This window comes from Strix uralensis, chromosome 4, assembly GCF_047716275.1.
Source record: "Strix uralensis isolate ZFMK-TIS-50842 chromosome 4, bStrUra1, whole genome shotgun sequence".
Lineage (NCBI taxonomy): Eukaryota > Metazoa > Chordata > Aves > Strigiformes > Strigidae > Strix > Strix uralensis.
The window spans coordinates 29,577,493-29,599,270 of record NC_133975.1 but is presented as its reverse complement, the minus strand read 5'-3'; the positions used below and the strand labels follow the sequence as shown (position 1 = coordinate 29,599,270).

At 40.8% G+C, this 21,778-nt stretch overlaps 1 protein-coding gene across 6 annotated transcripts in view; it reads left to right on the top strand.

Annotated features, from left to right (window-relative positions):
- Positions 1 to 21,778, top strand: part of CORIN (corin, serine peptidase) — a 173,940-nt gene that overhangs the window by 22,944 nt on the left and 129,218 nt on the right. For all 6 annotated transcript variants that reach the window (XM_074866115.1, XM_074866112.1, XM_074866113.1 and 3 more), the window contains exon 3: positions 6,658 to 7,110. In XM_074866115.1, the coding sequence (XP_074722216.1) occupies positions 6,658 to 7,110 (453 nt within the window). The remainder of the gene's footprint in view (positions 1 to 6,657; positions 7,111 to 21,778) is intronic.

Sequence of the window (21,778 nt, the reverse complement as noted above, 5' to 3'; positions counted from 1 at the left end):
ATCAGACTTTTACAGTCCAGATGTAATTTTTGGGCATGTGATCACACTGCAGGACCACATCAAATAAGCCTGCGTGTCAGGCAAGCAGCATATCCTCTTATCTATGCACAATGTTAGGCATTCCTGCATTTTGCAAAATAATATTTTAAAAATCTGTTAGTCAACACTGGTGGGAATGAGGATTACAGTTAAAGTCTCTAAGATGCACTGTTGACTATGGATATGCAGATAATTGAGGTTTTGGTTCTCTCACCATCCTTATGTTATCAGCATACAGTGTTTATATTTTGGTGCTGACATGTATTTTGAGATTAATTTTGGTTTGCAGTGGGAATTATTATAAGTGTTATTTGTGATGGGTTGTATTTAGGATTTTCATCTTACTCTCCTTAAAAACAAAGCTCAGTCTAATAGCTGTGTTTTTGTTATCCTTTTATAAGTACGAACCAGCCTGGGCAGTTCTCAAATCATTCTGCTGTTTGGGAAATCTGTAGCAAGATTCTGTCCACCTGAGGGATGCTGTCAATGTTCTTGCATGCAACGGGTTGAATAAGGATCATTACTATTGTATTATCTGTGAGACTTGTATTCTCCTTTCCCTTCCCCTCCTGAGAAAACAGAAGGAGCTGTGTCTCCTTCACAGAATAAACATCAGGAAAAGTACATGATAGTAAAACTGCTAGACTTAGCCTTGTGACTGTTGGACCTTCCACATTCGTAAGATAACACGCATATGTCAAGACTCCTGTATCAGTTTGGGAACCCAGCTGTACTGGCCCGTAAGGCACTTTTTGCCACACAGAGAAAGTTGAAGTTGCATGGAGTTATAGTCTAGGGTAAAAGGATCTTGATCCCTGAATCGTTTGGATGTGCTGGTAGTTCTCCAAGTGATGTCGAGCCACAAGGCATATGACACATCCTGAAAATCTAACGTGACTAGCAGCATGGAGATCCAAAAGTTAAAATTGTGAAAGCAACATGGAATATAAACAATTCTACTATCAATCAATGGCAATATTTGCCGTAAGACAGGTGTCTAAATTTAGAAGTTTAACACTAATGTATAAATAAACCATTTGGTCCTGGGAGTTTTTTCTGATGGAAGATGGTGATCATCTGCTAAATGATCTTCCAGTTCTTTAATTTGATCTTGCCAACTGTGGTGGTGCAACCCCCCTCTGTTGGGCTGCTCCGTGCTAAGTGCAATTTTCCCCTCCTTGGGTCACATGATAACCCAAGATGAATAGGGAAAGGTAGGGAACCAGAGCATAAAGGCACTGCCTTATCGCTCCCGACTCCCACCTCCCCTGTTGCTTGGAAACAGACCACATGCCAAAGGCAGTAGACCAGAGAGTTAAGGTGCCCCCTTAGCCCACCTGGTTTCTGCCCCCTCCTCTCCTACCGTTGAGAACAAGAACAAAGGCAGGGGACCAGAGTGTTAAGGTGCTCCCTTAGTCCTCCTTGTTTCTGTGACCTCTCTTACCCTTAAAGAACAATAGGAACCATCAATACCTGCTGACAGCCTAGTACATCTGTATTTGGGTTGTGGCCCAAATAGGGCGATACCAAAACTCCAAGATCTAGCAGGTTCTGGGCTTGCACAACTGGTAGAAAGTACCAGAATACTGTGTCATCCGAGTTGGGCTGAGATGGAAAAATACCTGACACAATCAGTTATCTCGGACCCTATAAATAGCAATTCTAAGCGAGACCCTTTGAGCTCTCTTGGATCGCAGTGGGCTGTGACCAGCATCTCCCCTGAGCTGGGACGCCTCTCAGGCTCAGACTTCTTGAAGTTTGAAGACTGTCTGCCCACAAAGCCGATGGAAGGCCAGGGTGAAGTCAGACTTCTCGACTCTCAATTATTGCTCGTTGAGAAGTACTGATGCATTGTGAGTATTTGTTCCAAACTCTTCCATCTACCTCTTTACCTATCTATGTGCTTGAATCCGCACATTTGCCTTCATGAGTGTGGATGTCTATATATTTCACTGGAGATCCACGTATTTCTGCGCTGTTTATGTGTGTGTGTGGGTGTATGTTTTGTGTGTTTATATATATACTTTTTTTTTTGATTTAGAATACCTTGTAGAAAGTTAGTGTAAATCTTGTCATTCTTGAATCTGTAATCATTGCTATTTTAATCATAACATATCTAAATTACATTGTTAATCATCAAATCAATCAACCATTAAGTGCTGCTAAAATTTAACCTATGATCTAGCTCACACCATGAATAAATCTTAAATTGCTATTAAATAATAACAGTGTGAGGCACTTCCATCCACAACACCAACACAGCTATATTATGGGGAATGTCCAAAGGACTGTATCCCAGAGCATCCTGTATTTCACCCATTTATAAGAACTAATTTAGTCTAGTATGCCTTCTTTAAAGATATACCTGGAATGTTGGAAAAAAAAAAGCAGCTACGAATACAGTTCCAGGTCAGAATGTCTGCTGTGAGACATCACTGAGGTCAGTGGGGAATTGTGCGTGTGATCTAGATTATAATAATGAAAGTCTGGCAGTTCACCCAGCACAGATGGACAGAAGGTCACAGTGACTGAAGCATGGATTCTGGTGTGGCATAACTGACTCCCAAGGAGCCCATTGAGCTTTATTCATTAGCCAGCACAAAGTGGGTGTTTAACACAGGCACAGAGTTGAGGATCGGTTTCTGAATTGCAATAGAACCATTATATATGTTACATTTCATTTCTTTGGTTAAGAAAATCTTTATAAATAAAAATTTCTAGTTACATGACACATTGTGCTCAAGAAACAGGAAAAGACACCAGATAAGATTTTTTATTAGACCACAGTGTTATGACTGTAACTGGGAACTTTCAGGCAACAACAGCTGTTAATATGAAAGGTAGCTACTGTCCTCCCCTCCAGTCCTTTAGTATGATCCTGATATTTTTGCTGAGACTGTGTTGCCTGAAAGCCAGAAGCTGATGAAAGGGAAAATCTCTCCTTTCTGCACAGGACCTTAGGAGCTGGCTTCGTTCTTCAGCTTCTTTAAAAGATGCCTTCCACAAAGTCTATTTTGAGTTCCATTTTATCTGGGAACTGATCCATTATTTGCATAAGACACCTGTTAAGTTACATTAAAAAAAAAAAAAAGACAACTGACCTCCTGTTTGGCCCCTTCAGCAGCCGGTAAGCAGTTTAAGGTAATGTCTTTACTTGACAGAAGGAGCAGGATAAAGCCTGTTACTGCAGCTCCACTGATGTGCAGTGGTTTGGTATGCTATGGGACCTCCATATTATCAGTGATGTGCCCATTTCTTCAGAGTGCAGAGTCATAGGGACAGACCCTGCAGAACAAATCTCAGTTGGGTATGTGCTGGCTAGTTATAGTAGTGAACCAGGGTTTTATTCCCCGTGTAACTGCCTCATCCATTACACATACTGTGGTAGGCTGCTTTGCTCTGTTACATTAGCTTTTTAAACAAACTTGGTGTTTTGAGATTTCTTGCTGTGAACTGCTAGAAATCACCCACACTATATGCTGCCAAAATCTCAATTTAATAGCTTGAACAGTGTGACTGTCCATTTCAGATCTTTAAAGAAAACATTAATTCCCCAATAGTGAACAACAACTGGAAAATGATCAGTAAAACTGTTGGCAAAGCATTGCTTTGAACTGAATGAACCTGGTGCCAGTTCCTCATTTTTGTACCAAACACAATGAAGGCTGGGATGCTGTGTATTTCTGTCATCTGGACATGTCCAGCTTTAGCTGGAGACACAAATCCGAAATGGTTACAGATATTTCTCAACTAATTAACTATCTGGCTTATGATTTACTGTCTACAGCTCTGTATGGACTCACATCTGAAGAACAGTTGGCTATGGTGTGCATGTGAATAGCTGGATATAATGTGCATGTATACGTGAATAAAATGCATGTTCTGTATATGTTGGATGGCTGTTAGCAGACATTGATAGAGAGTAATTCAGTTCTCATTACTGAAGAGACTAAGAATTGATTGTTTTAAGGCATTGCACTGTTTTCTTAGGTATCTTAAAATTTAAATAGTTCTTTCAGGGCTTTTGGAAAAAATCTCCAGTAAGCTTAATTTAAGATTGAAAATATGTAGTAGTATTTTTAGAGGGGAAGAGGATGAGAATCAAAGCAAATGGGAGCCTGACTCAGAGAGTGGACTCCATAGTCTGGAATGAAGTGCTTGAATTCCCTGCTGTGCATTGGGAAGATGAGAGGATAGGAGGAAAACATGGGGGAAGAACAAGGTGACTCAGGAAGGTGATCCAAAACCCCCACATACTAAGTAGAAACAGAGTTGCTGTCTAGAGCTAGCTAGTGGGGAATGCCAAACAGAGGTCTATGCCTACCTTTCTCAAGGGCGTATGCACTGGAGCCCAGGCTCATGTTATTTTGTGGAAAAAAAAACCCTGTTAAGAAGAATTTTTATACTACTCATTGTCAGCTGAGATGATACAACTGGGAAGGCCTTTTGTGTAGAAGAGGTTCATTGTGTGGTACACCTGTCAAGATGAGAAGGGGAGTTGTTACCAATAGGAAACTGTGAAAATAGAACAAAAAATGCTATTGTTGGAAAGGTGGGTTGAAGAAGCAAACAAGCAAGAAGTAAATGACCTTACGGGTAGTGATAGACACGGTTATTATTTGCAGTTCCAGAAAAAGAAAAAAATAAGGCTGAGCGGGGAGGGGATAGAATTCAGTGGATAACTCCAGTATTTTCCTTAACAGTATTTATTGGTCCACTGAATTAAACCAAAAGGTTTTTTTAAACTTCTTCCGAGAGTTTACCTGTCTTGTAATGTATTGCCTGCTATTCTGCTGAGTGACATATAAATAGCTAATCATTTTTACTTTAATTTTAAATAATTATTCATAGCTCTTTGGGACCAACGTTTTTGAGGCTTTTTCTATTTTTGTGTTGAGTGGAGGAGAAGAGACAAGCTAGGGAGGAGGAGAGAGAATGTGAAAAAAATCCCCTCAGCTATTCTTGAGTTATGGGAAAAAATTATACAGTTTTCCAAAGGAGGGAAAAAAAGCTCATTTTAACTTTTTGAAAACTACAGAAAAAACTACTGAAGTTTGAAACTTGAAACAAAGTAGGCTTCTGAATCATAGAGATTCAAAGCTTTATTTGGAATCAAAGCATTCAAGTAAAGCTACATATGAGTGAGCACAATTTCTGAGCATGATCACTCACAAGTCCTTAGATTTTAGCAAATTGTATTACTACTGGTCCCTATTTTTGAAACCAGAGCACATTAATTCTTCCTGTTTGGCCTGACCGGAGGACTCAAGAAAAAAAAATGCTGCTGAAATAATTTTCAGGTTGGAGAGTTGCTTCTGTAAAATACACACAGTAAATTCCTCCAAATGCAAATGAATTATGAATATTTGCTGGTGGAAAAACAGAAACCTTAACGTATATATATATGAAGTTCCCCTGGGTTTTTCCTCTAGAAGTTAGACACAAAGATTTACTCACAGTTAGTGATGCTGAAGCCAAAACAATCCAGGCTGGATAAATGAGGATATGGTAAATGTCAAATAGTAACTGTTTCATTGAACTCCATTATATTTCAGGAATCTTACAAGTTTTTCTTGCTGGTTCCAGTTGCTATAGTTAAAGGTTACTTGGTGAAAAAGAAAGTGCTAAGATTGCTTCTTCTCAGCTATTCTAGTTCTCTTCTTACCTAGAAATCTTTCCAACCCAAAGTCACTTCAGACTGTAACTGGAAATTGGGTTCTTCTGGCATTGTTAGTTATTTGTAACTGTGATTAAGAAAGCTTTCCTCTGGCCCAGTCCTTGAATTTCAGACCAGTCAACTGATTTAGTCTAGCTGGAGTGTGCATGTAGGGGTGAGAAAAGGAATCCAGTAAGAGCAGTGAGAAGTGGCTCAGGATGCCTGGGTGGATAGGGGCTGCATGTGGTGCCTGGAGTTGGCAGAGCTGTGGGTTTGGCTAGGGAGAGAGCCTGGAGTGGTGGGGGGTGAATGATGCCTGATTGAGAAGTGATCATGCAACTAGCCATTTTGGTAAACACAGTAACCAAACTGAAAACAAAGTTCAGGAGAAATGGTGGTGGGTATTGTGTGGACTCAGGAGTCATCTGTACCAAGCAGCTAATGAAGGATCAAATCAATATGAAAGCCTAGGAAAAAATGATTTACACATCAGAGTGGAAAAAAAAAAAAGTGTGATTTGCCTTGAGTTCAGAGGGTTTGTGAAGAACAACAGGAGGTGAATTCTTGCTAATGCGCTACAGGTGTGACCATCCTTTTGGCTTGAGGGCCTGTAGCTAGCATATGTTGGAACTTCCCAAAATTACATTCTATAGTTATAAACATGTAAGAATTCAGTGACCTACTACAAGTAAGATTAAAACATTTTTAGTTCATGGAAGCATTTATTTGTTTCTCTATTTATATGTTTCTGTATTTATCCTACAGTAGTCATAGATTTTGTTTTGATGTGCTACTGTTATTTTGTTGCTACATGAAATTCTTAATTTCAGTCTCCTTAAGTGGAATAAATATCGCTTTTTAAATCTGTGCCATTGTATTTATTATTAACTTTCCAAAACAAATTGGTAACACTTGTCCTTCCAGGTGATGGTAATTTTGGTGCTTTTTTTCCTTTCTTCCAGGGGTGTTAGAAAAAACATGCTTTTATTCGAATGGAAGTGAGGTCCTCACTGTTAATGGTGACATTGAAACATCTGATGTTCTTTTGCCAAACATGGTTGAAAACAGTTCCAAGACTGATCCCACAATGGCTCTCAGCACACCGCCCTCTTCCTGGACCACCACGCCTTTATCCCACATTGACCAAATGAACAAGAACTCAAATATATTCAAAGAGACTTTCCAGGAAAATTCATTTGCTCTTGCAAGTCAAGCCACAGTGCTCAATCCTCACCCTACATATGATGCTGTTTTGGCAAAGAGCTCTGAAGAAAGCACTCAGCTGTTTGCCACTGCAGAGGAGGCAACTTTGGGGTCTACAGATGCATCCTTTAACAACACAGAGAGGATGACTACTCTGCCGATATTAAGTCCTACCCGTCCATCTGTGTCACAAAAAATGGATCAGAAAAAAAGTAAGTTTACACTTTATTTGGCTCCAAAATTCTGACTGAAGAAGTAGAGAACACACTGTTGGTATTCTTCCCAGTGTGTTCCCATGAGTTCTGAGGAATGTGTCCCCTTTGATAATTTATTTTGTCGTGCACATTCCATGTTGCAAGCAGCATTTCTTATGAGAACATTTGATTCACCCTGTTGAGGAAGATGCAGTAAATTCTTTCAGGTATGAATACTTACAATACATTCTTCAGTTAGTGATAATCATGCATGCCAGCAAGGCTGCAAATGAGCTATTGCAGACCGTATTCAGTTTGTAGATTGGATTTTCTACGTTTCTTTAAAATTATATATGTGGCAAGGACTTTCCTGAACTTGGGATGTAATTACAGTTGCAGCTTTTTCTGTCTTAATGGGTAAATTCTTCTCTAATTTGAGGCAGTTTCTCTGTGCAACACTAAAGTTCCAGTGACATTTCTGAGGACTATAACAAAAATGTCTAGAGAGAATAATAATAATTAACTGTGATCAGTTGGGGGGGTTTTTTTGACTGTGAAAGTTAGGTGCATTTCATTAGTGCCATGGTAATTTTATTGATTCATCATGCCAGTGGTGGTGAGAGGTTCCCTGATACTGTTTTGTGAACAACTGAAACATGAGGGTACCATATTAAAATTATTTCTCTTGAACTGTGTATCATTCCTTTGCTCTTGATCCTACCAGAGCACAAAGCAAGACTTATTCCAGGTCATAGATCTGAAATAGATGAAAGGATATAGTCAGTGACCTAAAAGTGGCACACTCTATTAAATATATTTTTGAAATTTCTGTAAAATAAAAATGAAGAGATGGTATGTGACAGTGGTGATCACTTCTGAAAGGCCACTGAATTATATGTTGTTTTGAGGAGGTCTGTGTGTCATTCCTTTCTTGGAATCTGTGCTCAGTTAAGTTGTGAGACCTGATACTAGTCATCGCAGATTTTTTGCTCTGCTGTTTCTTTTTTAAGCATTCTTCCTTCAGGACTTTGTCCCTGTCCCCCCTGCCCCCCATCATCAAACAGGCAGATCAAAGTTGGGAAACAGCTCTGTTATGTGTTTTTCTTTTTTCTGGAGTGAAGTAAAAGTAGGGAAAACCTTTGAATAAGACATTATTTTTTTAAAACCTGGTACACAGACAAGATTCCTTTTGAGGGCATTTCAGTGATAGCTTATTTTCTCACTCAAAAACTAGCTTTCTAAAATAATAACTTACTGTGAATCAATGGTTTGTCAGTATTTTATTCTGTCCCCTAGACTGTGGTGGCTCCACAGGCCATTTGAATGGTGCAGGCTTTCTGTAGGTTCTGTTTGCTAAACGGTTTTTCTTAAACAGATTTATCTCTTATTTCCTCCCCTTGCACCCCAAACTGAGAACAAGTATATATAAATGGACACTTGTATTCTATTAGTGATTCATTTATTTATCTCTTTTGGAAACTTGGTTAATTATCACCACACCAAGGAACAGCATAGAAGCATAGTGCACTACACTTCAGATACTTCCAACCCATAGGATTTTCAATAATTACTGTAGCAAAGGATACCTCAAAGTTAGTGGCCTGATGATTAATGTTGAGCAAAACTGGAGGGCAATATATCACCTGTTTTTCTTAACTAGGTCTTCTTTGATGTGTTGTGGGATCTAACTGTTCCTATTCTAGAAGATGGTGTCTTTGCATTGCAGTCATAGTAACTGGGTAGATACAGTACAGATATGTTGTGTAAGAGTCTGTGTTTGTATTTGTATTCATCTGCCTAATTATCATATTTGAGATACCTGGAAATATAGATGAAACAGTGTAAAACTTTTTTTCTCTTTTCTTATCATGTTGGAATGAACTCTTTCAAGATGGGTGTAATATGTGTATGGGAGGTGGTATCTTTCGCTCCTAGGATGTTGACGGAGGGACAGTGCTACAGTGGCTCAGGGCAGCCTTAGGTCTGGATTTCTAAACTTTCAAATATTTGGAGTTATAGGTATTATATAGAAAGGCACTTGTAGCCTATGAAGAAATTTGTAAGTATGTGCTCTATTCTGGTGAGTTCAGTTCGTTCCATCAGCAGTATAACTGCTGTATATTCAGTAGGCATGACTACTTCGGATTCTACTGTGAGATAGTTTCTTCTGCGTAAAGAGAAAAGGACAAAAGATTTTTAAGAGCAAATTTGAAATACCACATGTTTCTTTAAAAAACAAAAACAACAGCAAAAAACCCCCACATCCCCAAATGAGACAATTTAAGTTAGGTTTTTCTCCCCCTATCAGAAACATCAGGAGCTAGTATATTACTAATCAATAACCTCTCAGTCTTTGATGCCACTTTCAAGTGTTTTGCTTACCTGTATTCATGTGGATGTTGCCTTAATTCTGTGTGTAGATATATAAAGAATGTATATATATTTTGGGGATCCAGAAGAATTCGGTCTCAGAATAACTATGTGTTCCCATGGCTGTCCAAGGCATGGAGGTGGGGGATTTTGCCGAGTACACAGGCCTCCTCGCTACCTCGCTTGTCCTGGCGTTTGCAAATTAACTCCTTACACTTGTCCTCAGTCTCTGATCTCTCCTTTCCCACTAAGCTTTGTTTCTTGGAGAGAACTCTAAGGTAACAGAGAACATGGTCTGATGTCCACAGGTTCTTATGTATTGTGATGTGGAGGGAGATGGGGAATAACTGGGAGATGAGACATAAATAAGTTTTGGAATAATGAGAATAATTGGAATAGCCTTTTGGAGTAAAAAGGATTTTTGGGGAAAGTAGAAGTGAATGGCCACGTGGGAATGTTGGTAGTAGACCCAATTAAGTCTGTCTTGCTTAGTGTCTGGATCCAAACACAACCATTAGCACATGCTTAAAGAAGAATAAACTAGGACTAGCATACAGAGACACTTTGACATTATATGGTAGCAGATTCCAGTAATCTGCAGTGAGTCTTGATGAGCGTTCGCCCATGAATTTATGTAATGACTTTTGAACCCATGTAAAATAGAGGTTTGAGCTTTTTAGGCATATCTTATAAGGAAATTAATCTCCAAATGAAGTGTGAGGCTGATGTTCCATCATCATCAATGTACACTAGCAGATCATCCATCAGTACAAGTTTCATCTGGTTCAAATGTGGGGAGGTGAATGCATTTCTGTTGATTCACTAAGCGTGCATAGCTTGGACTTTATGCTGGTTTGATGCAGGGTGTTAAAAGACAAATGACAGGTCGTATAACATAGAGACTGCCAGTGCAAAACCAACCAGACAAAATTCTCTGGATACATTTGAACTGGCATTCATGTGACTGTAATGTTTTTGGTCTGGTGTTAGTATCCGTAGCACTGGATTTGCTTTACTGGTGAACCACAGCTTCAACAAAAGACATTACAACACATTAATAAGAGAGATTATAAACATTGTGACCATATGGTATTCACTCAAGACTTCAAAATAACACAAGTAAGACATTGTTGAGTTACTAACTGGAGAGGAATGAACTTTTGGTGTATGTGACATAAATTATTTAAAAAGTCCTTGAAGCAGGAAGTTTTTTGGCAGAAATTCTAATAAAGAATAGATTAGTGGGTAAATGGAAATGCATGATACAATAAGGAAGAGATGAAGAAGTTTATTTTAATTTTACAAGGGGAAGCAATGCCTCACAAGTCTATTAGAAAGTTCTTTGAAGGACTCAGTGAAAATGCTGGTGAATCCAGCATACTTGGCTTTTTAAAATGCTGTTAACAAGAGTCTTCACTGAGAAGTCTTGAAGACATTCTTCTCACAGACTAATTTCTCATTAAAAGACAGAAGGAAAAATAAGAATAAATGGTTAGGTTTCTGTCGTGGTTTGAGCTCAGAGGAAAACTGAGCACCACAATGCTGTTCACTCACCCCTTCCTCCTCAGGAATGGGAAGGAGAAAATAAAGCAAAAGGCCCAGGAATCGAGATGAGCATAGGGAGGGATGACCTACCCATTACGGTCACAGGCAAAAGACATTCATTACGGGAAGAAAAAGAACATTAGTTTAATTCAAACACTAACACTACCACCACTTAAACAGAGGAGGACAGTGAGAAGTATTGCCACATCTTAAAAACACCTTCTCCCACCCCTCCCTTCTTCCTGAACTCAGCTTTGCTCCCAATTTTTCCACCTCCTCCCCCACAGCAATGGAGAGGGGCAGGGATGCAGGCTTACGGTCAGTCCCGCTGCTCCTTCCTCCTCAGGGGGAGGACTCCTTGCATTCTTCTCCTGCTCCAGTGTGGAGTCCCTCTCATGGGATGCAGTCCACCATGAATTTTCTCCAATGTGAGTCCTTCCAATGGGCTGCAGCCTTTCCTGAGATGCTCCAGGATGGGTCTCTCCCGCGTGTTGCAATCCTCCCAGTGCTGAACTACAACAGCGAGGGCTTCTTCCCACAGAGTCCCGGCCTTCTTCGGGCACAGCCACCTGCTCCAGTGTGGGGTCCTCCCTGGGCTGCGGGTGGGCATCTGCTCCACTGGTCACCTCCATGGGCTGCAGGGGCACAGCCTGCCCTCTCACCACGGGCTGCAGGGGGGAGTCTCTGCTCCAGCGCACCTCCCGCTCGTCCTCCTCCTTTCTTCCACTGACCTTGGTGTTTGCATCAGTGTCCTCACAACTCCTCCTCACAACTCCCTCTCCTCCTCCCAGGTTCCCCTTCTTAAATATGTTATCACAGAGGTGCAACCACTGTTGGTAATGGGCTCAGCCTTGGTGCAAAGGTGTGTCCAATTTGGAGCCCAAGGACCTTCGAGAAGCTTCTCACAGGGGCCACTGCTGTAGTCCCCTCTGCTGCTACACACACAAACCCAGCACAGCTCCACAGTGAAAAAGGTTACTGATGGAGTCTTACAGGGTTTTCTGATCTGGGGAAGGAGTGAATAATCAAGTAACAACATTTCTGCTAATACAGAATTATCTGTCTAAAATGAATAGCTGGGTATCACATAAAGGTGCCATATTAGAGAGAGTGACTGATAAAATGCTTAGATGACTTTGTGCCAATAGGTGCAAAAGAATGCTGGAGAGTAGGGAGCAACCCAAACTCCATGTAATACAATGCTGGCCTCTCAGCTAGCTTTGCCACCAAAAAAGAAAGACCTGATGGTTTGCTGCAGACAGCATTCTGGCTGCATGACTGCAAAAAAGGCAAACAGGTTGTTAGGTATCATCATCATATCATCATGAACTCTGCGAAGAACAAAACAGAAAATCTTGTTACATCAGTGTTTAAGTTCAGAAAGATAATAGCAGGCAACCAGACCAGTAGAGACATGGAATGGCTTAGATGTGAGGAGGCACTAAATAGGAGGAAGACACTGTTTTCCTCCTGGAAAACAGCTGGCTGAGGAGTAAGTGGTTGTGGTAGATATCCATACCGTTTTGGGTGTCCTGGAGAAACAGAACAGGGAACAGTTGTTCACTGTTTCTGTTTTTTGTGTTTTTCGGGTTTTTTTTTTTGGTTATCAGACAGAAAGTTAAAAAAAGGAGACATCATGGAATTCATTGCCACGGGATGATAAGAGAACCAGAAAGTATGAACATGCTTGGAGAACTTCATGAGGGGTTGGTCTGTTGGGGGCTTTTAAACACAATAGTCCAGTGGCAACCTCTGACTTGTGAAGGCTCAAGATTTTAGGTGACCAGAAGTTGTTAATATACTCCTAGCTGGTTGTTCATTATATTTGCCCTATGTTCTAAGAATTTTTCTTGAACGTATAATGCTGGCCCCTACCAAGGGCCAGCTTCTGAGTTAAATGTATCCTGTGTTACCTCTCTGTTGGAAAGCACGTGAAAGAATATGTTTTTCTTGTTGAGGGATTCGGGTTTGTGTGACTTCATGTTTAAATGTTTTCTGAAGGCATGGGCCATGGTCCTAGGTCACTAGGATGGATCACTGGAGTTTTCTGATAGCAAAAAATCAGGAAGGGAGTCTTAGGTGAACCAATAGGTTCAGTAGTATATATTAATGGAATTTAGAAGTATACGCAGTAATATTCTGTTCATCTGTCAATCAATGCTTAACAGAAAAAAAACCCATATAAGAACTAGTAATTTTTTTTTAAAGAACAAAGGACATTTTTGCAAGATAAATATCTCTACAATTTTATTGGTACTTTTTTCTCTTCAAAACAAAAGTAGGCTGCAGTTAGGCAGTAAAGTGGGACACTGACCAGGAGAGATCTCAAGTGTATGAGACTGAGTGGGGTGTTTTAATTTCAAATGAAGCAGACTCCCTGTTTTTGAATCATAGAATGGTCTGGGTTGAAACAGACCTTAAAGATCATCTAGTTCCAACCCCCCTGCCATAAGCAGGGACACCTTCCACTAGACCAGGTTGCTCAAAGCCCCATCCAACCTGGCCTTGAACACTGCCAGGGAAGGGGCAGCCACATGTTCTCTGGCAACCTGTTCCAGTGTCTCATCACCCTCACAGCAAAGAATTTCTTCCTTATATCTAATCGAAATCTACCCTCTTTCAGTTTAAAGCCATTACCCTCTGTGCTATCATTACAGTCCCTGACAGAGTCCCTCCCCATCTTTCCTGTAGCCCCCTTTAAGTACTAGAAGGCCACTATAAGGTCTCCCCTGAGCCTTCTCTTCTCCAGGCTGAACAACCCCAACTCTCTCAGCCTGTCCTCATAAGGGAGGTGCTCCATCCCCCTGATCATCTTCGTGGCCTCCTCTGGACCCACTCAGGCGGCTCCATGTCCTTATGTGGGGGGCCCCAGAGCTGAACACAGTGCTGCAGGTGGCATCTCATAAGAGCAGAGTAGAGGGGGAGAATCACCTGCTGGTCACACTTCTTTTGATGCAGTCCAGGGTGCAGTTGGCTTTCTGGGTTGTGAGCGCACCTTGCTCGGTCATGTTGAGCTTCTTCTCAACCAACACCCCCAAGTCCTTTTGCTGAGGGCTGCTCTCACTCCATGCTCTGCCCAGCCTGTATTTGTGCTTGGGATTGCCCTGACCCACGTGCAGGACCTTGCACTTGGCCTTGTGGAACTTCATGAGGTTCACAGGGGCCCACTTCTCCAGCCTGTCCAGGTCCTTCTGGATGACATCCCTTTCCTCCAGCGTGTCGACCGCACCACACAGCTTGGTGGTGTTGGCAAACTTGCTGAGGGTGCACTCAATCCCACTATCCATGTCACCAACAAAGATGTTAAACAGCGCCGGTCCTGACACCGATCCCTGAGGAACACCACTTGTCACTGCTCTCCACTGGAACATCGAGCTGTTGACCACAACTCTGAAGTGCAACCATCCAGCCAGTTCCTTATCCACTGAGTGGTCCATCCATCAGATCTGTGTCTCTCCAATTTAGAAATAAGGATGTTGTGTGGGACAGTGAAATACTATTTTCTAATACTGCTGATTTGGAGAGATAGGGAGAAGTAGAGAGAGTGAGGGTTGACATTCTTCATAGAAAAACATCCTGTAAACTAATAGAATATGCACTGAGACAAGAGGTATTAGTATCTGATTTTGTTTCTTCCACTCACTGATGTTTAGGCATATGTATATTTAATATGCCAGTTTTTCTGTGCCAAGTCTCTCATACTTCTCTCCTAGCAGACAGTCTAGTAATCCCTCTGCCATTTCATGAAGTGTCAGTGGAGGACTTTGACAGTGTTCAGATCCAAACATGAGAAGTAACACGACCAAGCTTGACCTCCTGCCATACCTTCCTCTGCCTGGCATCACCCCCCGCTCCAGGAGGCTCCAAGGCGAGACCCGTCCCTCAGCACAGCCCCAGAAACCGCCGCGGGTCTCCGTGGTGCTCGAAACGGTTTCCTGCGGCTCGTGGTTGGCGCGGAGCAGCCCCGCCGTTCCCGCCGCCCCGGCCGCAGCCCCGCTGTTCCCGCCGCCCCCGGCCACGGCGGGGCGCTGCTGCCGCTGCCGGCGGTCCCGAGCGCCGCGGGGGCCGGGGGTGGGGCCGAGGGCGCTCCGGGGGAAGGGGGCGCCGGGAGGGGAGCGCGGGAACAGGCCTCGGCTGCCTTGAGAGGGCGGGAGGTGGCAGCGGCGGCGAAGCGAGAGAGGTACCCCCGTGTGTTAGTGGGAGGTGGCACTGGTGGTGCGAGAGGTGGTCTGTGGAGGCTTTCGTCTGAGGAGCAGCGTCAGGCTATACTGGGGAGTCCAGGGAGAGCGCCTGGTCTCTAGACCTTTCCTTAGGAAAAAAACGGAGTAAAGAGCAAGGTGGATAGAAATAAGGGATATGTTTTTTCCAGCTGTGGGTTTTTCTGAAGTTACTTGACCGAGTGCTAGGACGACAGGCAGGCAGGCATCCCAAATGAACATTTGTTCCTGTTCAGCTCCTCCCTGCACTTGCACAGGTGTGCAGGAGGGTGAAAAAAACCCTGAGCCCTAAACGGTTGCTTGGAAGAGTGAAGTAGAAAAGTGCCTGTGCAAAAGCGAGTCACTGTATCAGAGGATTTGTTGAGCATTTCAAAAAGCATAGCATTTATGTCTGCTTGTTTGCATCTTTTACTCTTCCTAAAGATCAAATCTTACAATGCAGAGGACCCTTGGACCTTTTCATGTTTTGTGCACATCTTTGAAATTGAGCAATTTAATTTATTTGCAATCCCCTGCTCAGCTTAGAGGTTATCCTAATCCTCTCTACTGTCATTTCACAATGACAACAAACATTTATGTTTAATTTATACATGAAATAAATCTTTGTCTCTACCCAGCATTTCTTACTTTGTATGTGGTGTTCTGCCACTACTAGAATCTGCAGAGAACTAGTCTGGCCCAGCTTTGTTTGGTAGAAAAGAGCAATATGAGAACCACTGTGGGGATAACTGGATGGGATATGTTGCATGCGGCATAGAACCAGGAAATTCCCTGTCTCTCTCTCCCTGCCTTGTGCTGCTCATACTAAAGCCATTTTTTACTACTGAAGCTAAGGTGTACAGTAACTGCATCCCAAGTCAGATCATAGGGTTGCATCTCCCTAATCCCCAGTGTCTTCAAGAAGTGATCAAATAAATCACTTTATCTTCTAGCTCAATTTATGTTTAATTACTCATAAAAGTTGGAATGGATCCAGTTATATAAGGAATAATAGCAGCAACAGACCCATGGTAGATCTTTAGGGGTACTCTTGTGCTCAAACAAAAAATTCAAAACATTGTTAAAACATGATTGTCTCCTGAAGGGAAAACGGCTTTGGTTTTATACATGGGCATAGAAGAACATAAACAGTGGTCTCATAACTCCCAAGCCAGGAGTTCAGCCACTCAGCTATGCTTTTTTCATGCAAATGCAAGCATGAGTAGACTAATATGGTAACATTAATTTTGTTGGTGCTTAAGTTCATGCTTGAGCGTGTTTTCGAGCAGTAGCTTCTGTTTTTTTATCTCACCTATACCTGCATTTTCTCTCAAAATTAAAGAAAGTGAAAAAAGTTGCCTCATTAAAAAAATGCATTTTTTTCACTAGTCAAAATAATCCCTAAACCATTCATGTTTTCTTGTCTAGCAGACATCTAAAATTAAATTTGCAGTTGACATGGCAAAAAACCTGCAAGAGAAACACATGGTGAATTTTCACTTAAATTCAATAGCAAGAAGGTGTTTTCATCAGCTTGCCTAGCCCACCGTCACCATTTCATACTGTGCATGGACATAGCTTGACAAAGAAACCATTAAGTTTCTGACTTGTAAGATATATTAGCTGGAATTCAAAATATTCTTAAAAGTCATTACTCTCTATATAAAATATATAGAGATTTTTCATTATAACTTCTGTTCATAAGGAAGAAAAAGTTTACTAGCTTTTATCACCTGGTATGTTGCTGCTCTTGGGTAACTGTAAGTTTGCCAAAAACTTCAAATACTTGTGTGAGAATTGTAATGAGGTTGTTGTTAACACTTTCATACATTTACCTCTAGCTAAGCTTGTGATTTCAATTCCCTTTGATAAATTCATGTCTCCTTATTGCAACTGTTTTGTTAGTAGATTGTCATCTGTCCAAATGCATTCTGATGAAACAGTGTTCTGTGTAAGATATCTAACAGACCTCAAGTATCTGTTTGGATTAATTCTGTAATGAGTACTATGAATAATTATCACACCCTCCTTGCAGTTCCATGTATCTTTAGTCTTTGGCCTTTCAGCAGTGTGGTTTACTTTATAGTGGGAGAATCTCTCCTTGGAAATAACTATGAAGTCAGCTTTGTTCTAGTCTTTAAATGACGTGTGTGTGCTTCTGGAGTTATGGAAGAACAGAAGTCTTTTCAGCTTTACACCATTTATGCATCCATTATGTTTTTTTATACTTTGTTGCTTGTAGTTTAAACAGATGCTTTTTGTCAAAATTGAACCATGAACTGACCAAGAGACTAAGCAAGAAGTCACATGCTTAGCCTGGCATGAAACTTTCAAGGATGAGAACAATGAAACAAGGCATAATTTAAGCTAATTGGCTGAGAATTGCAGCCACTGACTTCCTTTTCAGACCCATCAGCTTCTCTCAAACTATTTTAAAAATTGTTTGTGTGGTTATTTCAACAAGAAGATGATGTTAATACATGTTTTGTTCTGTATTGTGATTAATCACTTTGTTTCCGAAGGTACACCTTATATCTGGTAGCAGCATGTGATTTTATGTTTGATTAAAGTTGATCTGCTTAATGCTTCTGCGTGGTCTTTTAGGGATTATAACTGATAGGGTGCAGCCAGGTGTGGGTATAGAGCCATCATTAATATAAAATTGTAAGATCTAAACTCTTGTCCAAAAGCTGGAAGATCAAAGTATCGATACAACAGAAAGTGATTTATAGTCACTGTCATCTTTCACAATCATGTGAAATTCAAGAACAAAAATAATGAGTACCATGATTTGAAATCATTATGGGGATGGGAATTTGAGAAAGTGATAAATAGCCCAATACAGTTAAAGACTAATTTAGTTACTAATTCATACACCTTTATTATGACTGATAATTTAAAACATCCTAATGATACTCTCCAGTGAAGCAGAAGTCTAACAGAAGTTCAGACTAGAAATTAGGAGAAGCTTTTTCACCAGATGGGTTGTGCAGCAGTAGAACCCATTGCTCACAGAGTCTGCGGCATCCCTATCCTTGGGTGTTTCCAAGACTCAGCCAATGTGACAGACAACATGCTGGTGGCAATCTCACTTGGAGCAGCAAGTTGGCTAGAGACCTCCAGAGGACTCTTTCAACCCAGTATTTCTATGATTATAAGGTATAAAAAAATTACTTGCACGTAGGGAGTAGAACATTTTGCATGGTTGGAAAAAGTTTAACGTTACAGCTTGTTTAATGGTATTTGAGATAATTTTGTCTTAATTTTCATGCGGAAACTTGTAGTTTCTCTCTAACACAGGCAATTAAACGAGCTATAAGAGAGAGCATTGAAGGAAGCTATCTGTATTTATTAGTGGAATTATGTGGAAGAAATAAATGGCCTTTCTGTTCTGGGAAGAGTAATTAAAGTACGAGGATTTAAAAATCTCAGTTTGCACAAGCAACGTTCGAGTGTCACGTTCATAAGGTTTAAATGCAACCTGAACTGACATACAGTTATAGAAAACTTCATCAGTTATGTTAAGCTCTTAAACACCTGTATATTTCAAATCCTTTTTCACATTAAAAAACAGGGTGTGTTTTGTCCTCTCATTGCTCAGGTTGTGAAAGTTTGTCAATGTTCTTTGTTGACACAACAATTAAATAGTGTGACTGGAACTCTGAAGAATAACTCCATTAATGTAGATAGCTAGGATTGTCTGTGAACAGAAGCATTTGCACTCTAGTGGTAGAAACAGAATTAGGCCACCACTGAATATTTTAAAAATACGATGCTCAAAGAAAATTGCAGTGATATAGATAGGAGAGTCAGTAGTAGCCTGTCAGAATAAAGAAAGGGCCCAGGAAGTTGTATATCATATTCTGGACCATATACTTTGCCAAATGTGCTATCAAATTCAGAAGATGTAGGTTGCAGTATTTCTGGCTAACGCAAATGACCTTTTACAGACAATGACTATCTATGCTGTAATGAAACAAGCACATACCTCTGAAAAACATAGTTGTGGGAATTTTCCATAGGCATAATTTGTTAGACTGATCAGTCCTTAGTTAGGCAGGGCTTTAAAGCTCAACATGGCTTTAAAGCTCAACACCCTGATCTTGAACTCCACCTGCAAACTGCAAAGCAGGAAACTGCAGTTTGCAAAGCATAGGTTTCATGTACTTGAAGTGTTCTGCTGAGCAAGTGTGGTGCTGTATTCTGCACTTAGTTTCTGGACAGATTTCACATGGAGGGGTTTGTTGTGTTAATTTTGTCTGAAAATGAGATGGGCATAAGTTATCATTGTGAGATATAGTTGGAAAAAAGGATCCTAATTTCTTATTGAACAGATCAGAAGAGCAATTTGGCTATTCTAGAAAGGTAGTTAACCAGAGACATCTGGCACAGCCTATTTCCATGCAGACCTATTCACAGCCTGTTGAGTATCTCAACTATTTTAAGTCTTATAAAGCACTGTGTTGTTTTGTTTTGTTTTGAACATAACAGTATTGGTGCATAATTAAATGTTGTTAATCAAGCTAGCATTCATTTTCACTTATTGAAAACACATTTGTTAAAAAAAACCCCAAAACATCTGGATGCCTGCCTGAGTCCTGTGGAAGCTACTATTTTTTTATCCTTTTTTTTTTTTTTTAAACAAAGCCTATCAAGATTACTAAAGTCCTGCACATGTTTCAAAACAATAGCAAAATCCTGTCCAACCTAATATGCCATGGAAAATAGTCTCTAATGATAGATCTAATCCTAAAATTAATTTCATTTTATGCCTTTTGTTTATTTAATGGTAGGTTCTTGGAAATAAGTCTCCAATTTCACTAAAGAATCCTGTAATTAGGAAATGTCTAATCAAAATACCAGATCTCATATTCCAGCTCACACCTCATGGGGGGTAGGTGTTCAGCCTCAGCTTTGGCTAATGAGCTTACCTGCTCTCAGCTGTGCCTGCCCAGGGGATTAAAGAGGCAAGTATGTGCCTCAGCCAAGAAGGACAGCATCTGGAAGCACCTTGTTGAAAGAAGTGGGGCTCCGAAAAATGAGGTGGCTTGATGGAAGAGTCCAGCCTTCTGCAATATTCTTTGGTCAGGAGAATAACTGAGGTAGAATTTATGACTGCATTAAGCTCTGAGCAAGAAGTGTCTGGTGCAGACTGGATGTGGTGTTCCACTGTACAGCAGCTGGTACAGATTGCCTTAAAAAAATTCTGATAACACTTCAACTCCAATCTAAAATATGAGTTACATTTCCCTCATGGCTAATCTCCTTTCTGTGACCTGAGAGATAAAGAATGGTTTTTCTCTGTACTGCAGGTGGTCAGTAGCCTTATCACCTCTCCCTTTGGTACCTGTGGAACACAAGGGGGAGTTGAGAATCACTCATTCCTTTCAAATCGTGTAATTCATTAGCTGAACAAAGTTAAATGCAGAACAACTGTTTTCAGCTAGTCTCAGAGTCTGATTTCTATTTCAGATCTACAGATGGGGTTTGCTGTTCAAAAGCTTGTTTCCCTCTTCCCCACATAAACTATTACGAGTCAGCTGGGCTTCATTTAGAGGTTAGTGTTGCTGAGAAGGTGTCCCCATTCCCTTTGCTCAGAGCTATACGGTGCTGTACGCTTCTTTTTATGCGCTGGTAGTTGTTGTCTCCTTGATGAGCTGACTCAGCTCTAACACTGGCTAAGTTAGCTCTTGGCTGGTTTGGCACCAAAGTTGTTTTAAAGGAAATGGCAAGCACACATGATTGAGAGGAAGCAGTATTGCGCCATTGCATCAATTCAATTTTCTTGTGAAATGTTTTTCTGTGTTGTTTGACCTAAGAAAAGTCACGACCTTCTGTTAGAAACTTACTCTGACAGTACCTTGCTTATATCTTTAGGCTACCATGGCTGTTACTGAAACATGAGTGTGAGCCTGCAGGAGACATGAGTTTGTCAAATGTCTACCCACATGTAAATGTAACAAACTTAATACTACTCCTCTTGAGGTTATGTCTTTCTGCTGTACTGAAGCTGTATAAAGGCACTCCTGTTAAGCCTTTCTTTAGGGATCAAGGCATCACATTTCATGTGTAAAGTGCTTCAGATAAACCAGGTTTCCCAAAATCTGCAGGATCATTTGTGCCCATAATCACCTAAAATAAAAGCTGTTAGCGCTTTTACTTAAGAGCTTCTTAATCCTTGTTTCTGTTTTGGTAGTGTACTGTAGAGGATCTCCCTTCTAGCAAAGGAGAAATTTTTATTTTTCACAGGTTGAAGGGAAGCTTCTTTTTACATTGTTTTCCGTCCCTTCATCATTTTTGCATTTTAGTACTGGAGGTGTTGCTGTTCGTACACACTTTTTCTTTTGCATTGGCTACAGACATAGTGTTTACCAAAAATTTATTGACTGTGGTAGCAGTCTTGCGACAGAATTATTTGTCAGCTCCTCAACATTTGGTCTTGTCAAGAGAGACTGTTAGAAACAGGAACCCTGCTGTTGACAGTTGTTTGTAATACTGCACTTTTACAACAGAGTGTAAAGTTAAATATTCCCATTGTTTTTTCCTTCACTTCCTGAGTGCTTAATGGATACTTT